This window comes from Cololabis saira, chromosome 18, assembly GCF_033807715.1.
Source record: "Cololabis saira isolate AMF1-May2022 chromosome 18, fColSai1.1, whole genome shotgun sequence".
Classification (NCBI taxonomy): domain Eukaryota; kingdom Metazoa; phylum Chordata; class Actinopteri; order Beloniformes; family Belonidae; genus Cololabis; species Cololabis saira.
In genome coordinates, this window is record NC_084604.1 from 39,480,455 (window position 1) to 39,493,394 (window position 12,940).

At 41.8% G+C, this 12,940-nt stretch overlaps 1 protein-coding gene across 2 annotated transcripts; it reads right to left on the reverse strand.

Annotated features, from left to right (window-relative positions):
* Nucleotides 1–345: 345 nt before the first annotated feature.
* Nucleotides 346–5,996, reverse strand: LOC133418370 (uncharacterized). Of its 2 annotated transcripts, XM_061706989.1 has the most exons (4): nt 5,946–5,996; nt 5,322–5,633; nt 4,709–5,014; nt 346–1,018 (listed from the first exon to the last, which is right to left on the reverse strand). In XM_061706989.1, exons 1-4 carry the CDS (start codon nt 5,992–5,994, stop codon nt 1,008–1,010), a joined length of 678 nt encoding a protein of 225 aa, XP_061562973.1. In that variant the 5' UTR covers nt 5,995–5,996; the 3' UTR covers nt 346–1,007. The 2 variants fall into 2 exon arrangements, with proteins under 2 accessions (XP_061562973.1, XP_061562972.1); XM_061706988.1 differs by lacking the exon at nt 346–1,018 and having other exon boundaries at nt 4,387–5,014.
* Nucleotides 5,997–12,940: the final 6,944 nt, after the last annotated feature.

A 12,940-nucleotide genomic window follows, 5' to 3' on the forward strand; every position in this document is an offset into this window, starting at 1 on the left:
CTGTTCCCGGACCCTGCCTGTTCCTGGACCCTGCCTGTTCCTGGACCCTGCCTGTTCCCGGACCCTGCTTGTTCCCTGACCCTGCCTTGTCTCCTGCTCTCCGTTGCCTGACCTTGTCTTCCGAACTTGACACTGATTGCTGCCTGATCCTTGTCCTGCATTCCTGCCTGCTCTTCGTCCCCGTTGAGGGTAATAAAGCAAACCAGACAAACTACCATCGTGTGCTGCATTTGGGTCCAAAACCTCACCCCGTAACACCCCCTTCCTCAACTAGGCAGACAGATAACTCCTTCCACACACTGTAGCGGATAATGATGGCTTTATTGTGTACAGCATATGAATTGGTTAAAACTGAAATAAAAAGAACACAACAATGAGCACTTATTGGATAAACCCCATCGATCAACATATTTCTCGGCACCTTAAAGGTATAAACCACGTGAGGCTACAAATATAAAACTTCAATATAGCTGACAGAACACTACAAATGATTTTAGTTGACTGAACTACAACTGATAAACAGCATGAAACAAAATACAAGCTCAGATTAAAACAAATGTAACTTCAATATAATATATGTATCTTAAAACCGTACTTACAGACAATTCCCTCATTCTCCAAAAAAGGATGGAGATCAAGAGGATGTTCCTAATCTTTGTGACATTACGGAGATGGAAAAATGCTATTTTACAAATATGATTAATATATGCATGAAACTAACAGGAAAAAAGAGAGATGACCCAAGTTTAGGAGATTTAATACATAGTTAGCATGCTAGCGGCTCAAACATCCATCAGGCTCCTCGATGCAGGAGTGACACCGAGGAAAAGCTGCAGAGGATTTTTGAAGATCACAAAATGATGAAGACTAACCACTAGGATTGTCATAAACAGAGCTGAGCTTTCAGAGACCAAACATCCGTCTGCTGCTCTGTAGCCAGGCTAACGCTAATGTTTCCATCACACACAGCTGATTATCGGACAGAAGCAGGCAGGTCTTCATCGTCTTCATAGTTCACCTGTGGAAACATACAATGTTCTCTTAATTCATGTTTTCACCACCAGAGGGAGATCAAGATCATATTTACATCATAATGGACCGTTCTTTTTTTCCTTAAATATTTTTATCCCCGATTATTCCCATTTTTTTTTCATCACCCAGTGCTCCTATCTAAGTAACAGTCCTGGGCATTTCCATCCTCTACCAACCCCGGGAGTTCCTGCACTGAGCTCAGGTCTCCTCCTTAACCTGAGGAGTGAGCTGCAGCTTCTTTTCACCAGACAGGGTGGGGATTCTCCGGCCGGACGTAGCGCGTGGAAGGATCACGTTATTCCGGCCGGATCCTCCCCACCCCATCTGTTCCCCGGTTGGCCAGAGGGGGCAGTAGAGCCCAGGACTGTTGCATGTTTTTGTGACCCTTTGTGGCCCTTTTCCACTAGTATCTACTCAGCTCGCTTCTACCCGCCACGCCCCTGTCTTGCGCTTTTCCACTACGGGCCAAGGCGGGTGGAGCCGCGCCAAGCAGATACTTTTTCTGTAACCATTCTGCAGAGGTTCTAACCGGGCTGAGCCAGCACTATATCTGACGTCACCACAATACACGCCACTGATTGGTCGGGGGGCGGGGCCGTCAGACGTTCTAATCAGGAAGCGGGAGTCAGCGCGAGAGCGACTGGCGGCTCGCAGCGATTTTATTATAAAGCGTAAACGTCTGTTTGGTGATCCAACTCTGAGGTGCAGATGTTCATAAACCTGGTGCTGACGAGAGAATTAAAAAAGGGATGTAGACGGGCGATAAGGAACGATCAGATCCACCAGGAGCTCTGTTTTACTCTCAGCCGCTCGCGGCTCCAGCTGATTTTTCATCTGCGCCGACACGAACAAAGCTGTTGCGCAATCGAGTACGTCACAGCCGCTTCACCCCAACCCGCCCACTTCTCACCTGGCTGTGGACAAACAAACGAGGACAAAACGGGTAGAGCTGGGACGAGCCACGCCGAGGCGAGTCGGGCTGAGTAGGTGCTAGTGGAAAAGCACCATAAGGGAACATGGGGAGAACATGCAAACTCCACACAGAAAGGCCGTTTCTCCAACCCCACCCAGGGTGTGGTGCTGAAGTCATGGGGGAACTAACACGCACTTCAGCGCCCACAGAGTCCCCGGCGGGAATCAACACATGGAAAAAGTGAAATCTTAGCTACTTTAAGCAATTCCCGCCAGGCTGTCAGAGTTGTGCTAATATTAATGCTTTTGAAACATTGATGATGTTCAATGCTTTGACTAATAAATGGTAACTCTGAGATTTCTAGCTCATTGCAAAACACTTGCTCTGAGTCCAGCCATTGACTATCTAAAGGATGATTTTTTCGACCATTTTACAATGTACTGTAATTTATTGGCTATGAAGTAATACTGGAAATTAGGTAACTCTAAACCTCCACATTCTTTGGATTTTTGCAATGTCTTCAAACTAATACGTGGTGTTTTATTTTTCCACAGATACATATGAGTCCAATGATTTAAACCAGGAAAGAGGGGGTTTGAATGGTATCATTGAGAAAAAATAGTTTACTTTTGGTAAAACCATCATTTTAAGCCTAGGGGAGATGTTTATGCCTAAATATCTAATGTTCCCTGATTGTAATTTAGTATTGGCTATATTCCTAAAATTGCAGTTAACACACAAAACTGTGGATTTAGACCAATTAGCACTACACTACAACCTTATTTACATTAACTGCTTTATTTCAGTTTTCTAAAATGCTGTTTGATTTTGTTTCAGAGTTCAACTCAATCTAACTTCAGAAACTAAATAATAACCTGACAGGCCGGTCAAACACACCTGTTTGATTTCTGGGATTGTTCCTTTTAACTTTCATCCTGTAAATGATGAGAAACATAGCGATGCTGACCAGAACCACCATCAGTCCCCCGACCACCCATCCAATAATCAATCCGGTATAATCTGGAATCAAAGGATTCAACAAAATGGTAAGAAAGTCAATATTAACACTTTAACTAACTTTATTGGAGTTTATCCACATCTGGTGGAGATGGAGAGACTGGAAGGAGACAAATAACTGTTATTTCAGCCACTTGAATATGAGAAACTCCTCATTTTACTGATCCAGTTTTACTGAGTGATTCTCTGATGGAAAATCAAATATTTCAACGTGTAAATAAACGTCAGGTGTTTGTGGTCCAGTTCCTCTGAGACCAGGGTGTCAATTGGTTACGGCAAGGTATTTTTTTAAATACATTTATGGAATTACTCTGTCTATTTCTATTGATTATTCTATTATTTAATACATATAAAATAACTACAAATGCAAGTCAGAACAACATGATCTATTTCACTAGGTATTATCTTTCCAAACACTTGTTCCCTCTCATATATTGAAATGTTCCAGCGTCCCTGACGACAGTGGTCGCTATCAATCTTGTCTTTAGCGCGCTGCAGTTTTACTAACTTACAAAAATGAAAAGGAAGCAGTCAACCCTGCAATTTTTTTTTTTAAAGATGGTAAATGATGGTCCAATGTTGCCCCAGCAGTGGAGGGAGTCGGGCTATTAACGAGGCCGTTAGCCACTGATGGATTAATTATGCAAGTTCATCTTAAAGTGAGATATCAAATCACCCTACCCTCTTATACATCTGTTTAAGGGAAATATTTGACTTTTTTTACTCTCTCTCTCTTTCTGTCTTCTGCTCCCTCCCTCTCCTTTTTGCGTTTGGACTTTAACTGTTTGAAGTTAAACTGGGATGTCCCTGTGCTATTGTTGCACTGACATAGTGAATGAAGTGAACAGAATGAGTTAAATTCCGTTTGTCAGATATGCTTTTTCTGCTCTCTAACTCTCTAACCTCTTGCTTTCTGTGGTGCAGAAAACGGATGCATAAAGGCGCATTGGCTGAATTGATCCAGTCGTTGTTAAAGTGTAGTGTTCATAATAGCACGATGTGAGTGAGGCTGCAATTGACGTTCATGTCACTGACAAATCCACACAAGCTTTTAACAGCGTTTCACTCAGAGTTGATGAGGAGGATTCAAACTGACAGTCTGGATGTTATTAAGTAGTAGTAGTAGTAAATATTTATTTCGGTCAGTCACAAACAAAAATGAAAAATCAACAAACAAGATAACACAGGTTTTTCCCTGGTCAACATTGTGATTTGACCGAAAAGGTCTGGGCTTGAAGCGTAAAGCTTATCTTGCCCACCTTTTAACAGAATAAAATATACAAAAAAACAAATGAAGTATCATAAGTCTACACAGAATAATAATAATAGTAATAATAATAATAATAATAATAATAATAATAATAATAATAATAGTTGTAATAATAATAATAATAATAATAACAATAATAATGATGGTGATGATAATAATAGTAATAATAATAGTAATAGTAATAATAATAATAATAATAGCAATAATATGATAATAATAATAATGATAGCTCTGAAAACAGAAAGTGAAAAGATGCTAAGGAAACCGGCAAAACAAATTTAAGTTGTCATTTTATCTCGTGCATGTGTGCATTCTTCATTGTTTGTTTATTGTGTTTCTATATATGTGTCCATTACCTTTGCTTTGAATAATATCTTGTATGCTTTTATTGAATTTGCTAGTTTAAGGTCATTTTCTAACGAGTTCCACAGTTTTACTCCTAAAACAGATATACATCTTCCCTTCAAAACACTCACCTGTTAAAACATTCAGAAACACATGTGTGGAATCACCATATCCATCCCTACAGGTGTAGAGACCAGCATCTTCAGCAGTGATGCTGATGATGATCAGAGAGCAGTCACTGCTCAAAATCATCCTGTCAGCTCCAGGTGACTCCTCCTCAATATATCCATAACGAACCTTGAAGTGTTCATCTGCATTTTGAGTGTCGTTGTGAATCCAGTCAAGATTAGAACAGTCGTCGGAAGATTTAATGTGACATGGTAAAACGACGTCATCTCCAGCTCTGCGATGGAGAACAATGTCACCACTGATTCCTGCTGTAGAGAAAAACACTCAAAAAACTGTTATTTCCACCACTTGAATATGAGAAACTCCTCATTTTACTGATCCAGTTTTACTGAGTATTTCTCTGATGGAAACATCAAATATTTCAACGTGTGAATAAACGTCAGGTGTTTGTGGTCCAGTTCCTCTGAGAGGATCCATCATGTTGAGGACGATCCTAAACAGACCAGACGTTCATGTCGCTGACAAATCCTCACAAGCTTTTAACAGCGTTTCACTCAGAGTTGATGAGGAGGATTCAAACTGACAGTCTGGATGTTATTAAGTCAAAACACTCACCTGTTAAAACATTCAGATACACAAGTGTGGAACCATAATCAAAATCATAGTCATTCCGACAGTTGTAAAAACCAGCATCTTCAGCAGTGATTTTGTTGATGATCAGAGAGCAGTTACTGCTCAAACTCATCCTGTCAGCTCCAGGTGACGTCTTCACAATAGTTCCATTATGAACGATGTATTTTTCAACATCGTAGTTGTAAATACATTCAACACCAGAACATTGGTAATGTGAAGAATCAACATCAGACGGTAAAATGATGTCATCTCCAGCTCTGTGATGGAGAATGATCAATCCATCACTGATTCCTGCTGCAGAGAAAAACACTCTGAGAAAAGTTTTACACTTCACACATCAACCTGACCCTAGAAACATATTTAAGCTACATATTTAGGTTTTTCAGCACAGAGAAGAGACTTCAACACACACAATCTCTGGTGAAACATTCAGAGTTATGTAACGTCATCTTTAAGTGGTCTGATTGTAACAGAGGTGAGTTTTATTAAAGAAAACACATTTAGTGAAACAGCAACGTTCAACGTTACACGACAACTTCAGAGTGGTTTTTATAGTCTTTTTAAATCATATTAAACCCTAAAACATGAGTCAGAGTTGATCTTTACCTCCAAAGTGAAGCAGTAAAGTGATGAAGAGCTGCAGTCGTGGCGTCATTCTGTCTCTGCTGGATGAAATGATGCTTCTCTCTGCTGCAGGTCTGTACGTGATGGTGGAACTTCCTGTTTCTGCGCAACTTAACCACTAAATCCATCTTCAGAGTAAAACCTCCAACCCCCAATGTGTCTTGGTTTCCTGAAATATATTCAGAAAAAAACTTATATGACAACAAGTCAAAGTTACAGGAAACAACCCTGAATTGTTTAAAAGTGAACATGCAAAGCTGTTTCTGTTGAAGATTTACTTTTGTTACATTTCAGTTGACCCTTGAGGTGGATTTGTTGTCGAAGAGTAATAGATTTGGTTTCCAATAGAATAAAAAAAGAGCAAAACATTCTTGTTTTTGATTTATTTTCTCAGAAACAGAAACTTCTGCTTGTTTGAACGTACTGAAATCAGTGAACTGAGGATGTTGTTAGAATAATTCTGTATATAGATATAGATAAATGTTGAAGTTATCATTTTTCATGATTATGCCATAACTTTGAATATTCATCTTGTGGTTATTGCTTTATACGTGTCAACTGAAGCTGCTGAAAAACCGAAGCTGCAGTTTCTCATCACCGCAGAGGAACGTGGGAGTAGCGCACATCCTCTTATCAACCATTCGTGTGTGAAAGTGTTCTTTCAAGCAGCACCAGCGGAAGGGGAGGCCTGACTGCATCTTGGACTGAAGGTATTAACTGACTGCTAGTATTCTTCTATTGTGAGCTAATAATTTCCCACTGTGCATGAGCAGCCTTAACCACCACCTTTATGCTGCTGGTGCTCGTGTAACCAGGGCCTTCCCAAAGTAATAAAAATAGGAGACAAAGCAGAGACAGACAGATGTTTGGAGGGTTGTGACTGTACGTCCTCTGACTTCTCTCCTCGTGGGTTTTTAACCTGAACTGATGTCTCTGTCTTTTGGTAATATCCAGCAGATTTAGCCAAGTTGCTGAGGGTTTCAGTCTGGACCTGACAAGCATAAATGGGGCTAAAACTGTAGTTTCATTGTTTGTGTTTGTTCATGACTGTTTGGATTGGATGTGTCTGATGGAACTGCAATAAATTAATTATTAACATTTGATTATGATCTAATCATTTCAAATCAGCTCAGCACATCTCTTGTTCACTTCTGTACACTGTTACGATCACAAGTTGGAACACTCGGCTCAACTCTGTAACCAGAACATAAAAAAAGGACACCACACTCGAGTTTAAGTAATAATAATAAAAGCAGGTTTATTCACGAACCAAGGAAAACACCATAACTTAACAACAAGGGTCTGGAGGCCTGACCAAACAAAACAATAAAGTAAAAGACCATGAGGGAAGCCTGAGCCAACCACGCAGTGGGCCGTCGGACCCAGAACCTCCTCCTTGACCTAACCAGAGCAGGAACCTAACCTCAAAACAAAAACCGAGGAAAGAAAACCAAACTGACAGACCCCCGTCCTCAAAGCAACAAACAAAAGAAACACGGGAGCAACCCTGGCACCAAGGTGAGGCTGCCTGGTCTGAGAGACAGACCTGCTCCTCCCGTCCCTCTTAAGTACAGGCGGAGCCAGATAATCGCCAACCACTTCTCTTTCAGTAATTTCAGCGGCGACGCACAGATTGAGCAAACACCAGCTCAGAGGGACTAAATCCTAAGGATTCCTGTACCACCTCTCTTACTGCAAACAACATCAAGTGAACTCCATCATCCCAGTCTTTTCCAAATTCCAAGCAGTATGCACGTAACACTGACTTGAGTGTCTGATGAAATCGTTCAAGCGCCGCCTGCAACTCTGGATGATACGCACTCGAGTGAACGTGGCTTACTGCAAGCTGCTTGAGAACATGAGCGAAGATGCGTGACATGAAATTTGACCCCTGATCAGTCTGAATAACTTTTGGCAACCCGAGCACGGAAAATAACTTAATCAAGGCTTTCACCACAGCGGGAGCTGTTATTTTACGCAGTGGTAAAGCCTCAGGAAACCGTGTGTGGCACACATGATAGTCAGCAGAAACCAATTATCAGATTTGCTACGTGGGAGTGGACCAACACAACCAAAAATAACCATTTCAAAAAGGCTCAGCTACAACCGGGATTGGATACAATGGCGCTAACGGAACCGTCTGTTTTGGTTTACCAGCAACCTGACACACATGACAGACAACAGACAATAGTACTAGGTCTGCAGCAAGAGGGGACTGCATAATACCTAGGAGGAGGACTACTTTTGGTCAGTCAGCATTTTCAGTAAGAGCATCTCATACATGGAACAGTCTGCCAACATCTATCAGAAACAATGACACATATCATTCATTTAAAATTGAGTTAAAATCATGGTTAAAAGACAATCAAGTGTGTGACCATACTCTGTGACCTTTTCAAATAACATGAAGCGTGTTTTATTTGTTTAATGTTTTACGTATTTATTGTTTTTATTATTAAGTGTTTTATGTGCTCTTATGTGTTCTTATGTGCCCTTATGAAGTGCACAGTGTAGTTGCCATCAACCTGCCCAGGGACTGCGGTTGAAAAACAAATCAGCAGTGTTACTAACAAGGAAATCAACATCTGCAGAGGTAGAACCCAAGTCACTGGCCTCGACTACATCACTATCACTATTTTCCACTGTTGCAAGATGAGCAATGGCCTCCCTAAATTTAGCAATAGCTTCATCAGACAAACATCTGCTAAAATAATACCTCCTATTTTGCACTTCAACATCAACAATATTAAATTCAAACGTTATTAAGTAATGGTTGGATAAAAGGGAGTTTACAGGTGACACCAACAGATCATCAGTTTCAACACCGTAGGTGAGAACGAGATCGAGAGTATGATTAAAACAGTGCGTCGGTTTATCCACTTTTTGTGAGATACCCATTGATTCTAGAAGAGAATTGAAAGCTAATTTAAGATTATCGCTTTCAACATCCATATGAATATTAAAATCACCCACTATGATGAATTTATCTGCACTGATCAATAATCCAGAAAGGAAATCTGAAAATTCAGACAGAAACTCTAGATAAGCACCAGCAGGGGGCCGATACACTACCACTAACACAACTGGCTTCTCTGATTTCCAGCTCGGAAATTTCAGACTAAGCGTGAGGCTTTCAAATGTATTATAATTGCCCTTAGGTTAAAATTTTGTTTGGAGACTGGAGTTATAAATTGCTGCAACTCCTCCGCCTCGGCCCGTGTTTCTAGGAATGTAATGTTTAAAGTAGCCGGGCGGAGTCGATTCATTCAAACTAACATACTCTTCCTCCTGTAACCATGTTTCTGTTAAGCAGAAAATATCACTCCTGCTCTCTGTAATTATATCATTTACTAACAGAGACTTGGAGCTTAGCAATCGTATATTTAGTAGTCATAATTTTTCGGTCTCTTATTGGTACCAAATGTGCATTGGTTTTAATTTTTACAAGATTATTTTGGTTAACGCCTCTATAACGCCGCACCTGGTGAACTTGTGGAGGGCGGGGAACTGCAACCACTTCTATTTTGCTAGGCACCTGGTTAGAGTTACCAATTACATCATGTAATCCTATAGTTTTAGAGTCGCCAATTACATAATGCAATCCTACAGTTTTGTTGGCAGGCGTTGGTCCTCGAGAAGCAGCAGAGAAATGTGTTTAACTACAGCTATGCATCCTGGCCTGGACCCTGCGATGTCAGGGAGAGGGTCTAATGAAACAGGCCAAATTACTAGACAAGAGCAGCACCAACCCGGGTGGGATGAATGCCGTCTCTTCTAATCAGACCGGGCTTTCCCCAGAACGTCTCCCAATTGTCAATGAAGGCTACGTCGTTTTCTGAACACCACCGATACAACCAGCGGCGGAGCGAGAGCATGCGACTAAACATGTCATCGCTGGTCAGATTGGGGAGGGGGCCAGAGAAACCTACGGAGTCCGACAGGGTTTTGGCGTAGTTACAGTACACACTGAGACAATATTCATTTTCAATGTATTGTATATTCAATACAAGATGTAAGCTCTATCATAAATATAATATAACTATGATATAAATATAATACGTATATCTAAGTATATAAACATACAAAGACAGCATGACAGAATAGCAGAACACACACAGCTGCTGATCTTTAATCTTTGATCTTCACTTTTATACTTCAAATAAACTATTTCTTTATATTTCCTCTTAAATTGTTTTATGTTTGTACATTGTTTTAACTCAAGAAAAAAGACAAGAAAACAAATCCAGGTTACATTCCACCACACAAAGATAACCAACATCAAAAAACATTTTTCAGTTACATGTTCCACAGTTGAATTCCACAAACTGATACACAAAAACGTATTTTTGTTGTACGCACAACAATATTTTATTTCCCATCAAATCCAGTCGTGGTGTCGATCTGTCTCTGTTCAGTGATATAAATACTTTTTCTCTTCTGCAGGTCTGTAGGCCCATGTGATGATGCAACTTCCTGTATTGTGCATGAACGTGTTCATTGACCACGTTCATTTCTGTGAGAACGTTGAACTGAACGTGACATATTTGCAGATAAAGAACTTGTTCAGATCTGCAGATAACGAACTGGAACTTGAGCTGTTCAGATTACGAGTTTCAGCTTCACTGTTTAGGTCCAATTGTTACGGAATAATCCTCCTTCTCATTTCTCATTTCACACAGCTTATTCTAATTGAATGATATATTTGGTTTCATGTAAACATGAAAAGAGGAAGCAAACCTTCCCCTTCTGCCTCGACTTTGAACCGTTTTCTCAGAAACAGAAGAATAAAAGAAGCACTTTTGTTTTTGGTAAAATACTGAAATCAGTCAAATCTCCTTTTATAAAAAAGATGAATATGTAAAGTTATTTCTTCTGACTTCTTTTCTTTCTTACACTTCAACGTAAAAAAGATTTTTAGCTGAGTTTTAGCTGAATTGAAATTGTATAAAACAGCCTGTTTGTGCAGAGACATGTAGGAGAATAACCAGCTTCTGTTTTTGTTCATGGATTGAAATCAGGGAGCTGAGGCTTCAATTCAATTCAATTCAATTCAATTCAATTCAATTCAATTCAATTCAATTCAATTCAATTCAATTTTATTTATATAGCGTCTAATACAACAAAAGTTGTCTCTGGGCGCTTTCCAGAGACCCACAACATTATCCCCCAACAACGGGGGAGGGGGGGGGGGGGGGGGTTGGGGGGGGGTAGAAACCTGGACCAGGACCTGGATCATCAGGGACGTTAGCAGCAGACACACACACAGCACACACACACACACACAGCAGACATAAACACAGCAGACACACACACACACACACACACACACACACACACACACACACACACACACACACACACACACACAGCAGACACACACACACACACACACACACACACACACAGCAGACACACACACAGCAGACACACACACACACACAGCAGACACACACACAGCAGACATCCACACAGCAGACACACACACACACACACACACACACACACACACACACACACACACACACACACACACACACACACACACACACAGCAGACACACACACAGCAGACACACACACAGCAGACACACACACACAGCCTACACAAAAAAACAAATGATCACAATCAACTTCTCTAAAATCCAATCTCGAGATTGGGACGTTTCGTGAGCCTAAATAATCCGACTGCCAGCTGCTGATTTTGTTTTATCAAGCAAGATGGATGATGGAAATAATGCAGCATTCAAATCATTCACTCAATGTGATTAGACAGCATCTAATCTTGTATGTTTAATTAAAATGAAGACAATTCGAAATGCCTACGGAAGAGAGACGCATCCGGGAGAGAGACGGACAATTCAAGGAGGCAGCTAAAGGAAGCACATCTCTGCAGAGTTGGCTGCAAAACAAATAAGCAACAGGTGAGACTTTGCAGGATTATAAAGATGACACAGTGGGCTAACACCTGCGTGAAGCTGCAAAACTCAGTGAAAATATTCTCAATCGTTTGTGCTTTGTTAGTGCTGGTTTGTCTCACTCATCTCATCACTCACTCATCTTCTTCCGCTTTATCCGTTCCCGGGTCGCAAGGTTATTTATCCATTCATCCATCCATTTTCTTCCGCTTATCCGGAACCAGGTCGTGGGGGCAGCAGTCTCAACAGAGATGCCCAGACTTCCCTCACCCCAGACACTTCCTCCAGCTCTTCCTGGGGGAGTCCAAGGCGTTCCCAGGCCAGCCGAGAGACATAGTCTCTCCAGCGTGTCCTGGGTCTTCCCCGGGGTCTCCTCCCGGTGGGACATGCCTGGAACACCTCCCTAGGGAGGAGGGACATGCCTGGAACACCTCCCTAGGGCAGAGGGACATGCCTGGCTACACCTCCCTAGGGAGGAGGGACATGCCTGGAACACCTCCCTAGGGAGGAGGGACATGCCTGGAACACCTCCCTAGGGAGGATCCAGGAGGATCCGGTACAGATGCTCAAGCCACCTCAGCTGACTCCTCTCAATATGAAGGAGTAGCGGCTCGGTTCCGAGCTCCTCCCGGGTAACCAAACTCCTCCCCCTATCTCTAAAGGAGCATCCAGCCACCCTGCGGAGGAAACTCATCTCAGTTGCTTGTATCCGTGATCTTGTCCTTTCGGTCACTACCCAAAGTTCATGACCATAGGTGAGGGTAGATGCATAGATTGACCGGTAAATCGAGAGCTTCGCCTTTCGACTCAGCTCCTTCTTCACCACGACGGTCCGGTACATCGACCGCATAACTGCGGACGCTGCACCGATCCGTCTGTCAATCTCACGCTCCATTGTTCCCTCACTCGTGAACAAGACCCCGAGATACTTGAACTCCTCCACCAGAGGCAGGACTTCTCCACCCACCCGGAGAAGGCACGCCACCCTTTCCCGATGAAGAACCATGGCCTCGGCTTTGGAGGTGCTGATTCTCATCCCTGCCGCGTCGCACTCGGCCTCAAA

Coding starts and splice junctions, on each gene's coding strand:
- LOC133418370 (XM_061706988.1), bottom strand. CDS start 5,994: ATGACGCCACGACTGCAGCTCTTCATCACTTTACTGCTTCACTTTGGA. Junction 5,634..5,945: donor TTTACTGCTTCACTTTGGAG/GTAAAGATCAAC, acceptor TTTTCTCTGCAG/CAGGAATCAGTGATGGATTG. Junction 5,015..5,321: donor GTATCTGAATGTTTTAACAG/GTGAGTGTTTTG, acceptor TTTTCTCTACAG/CAGGAATCAGTGGTGACATT.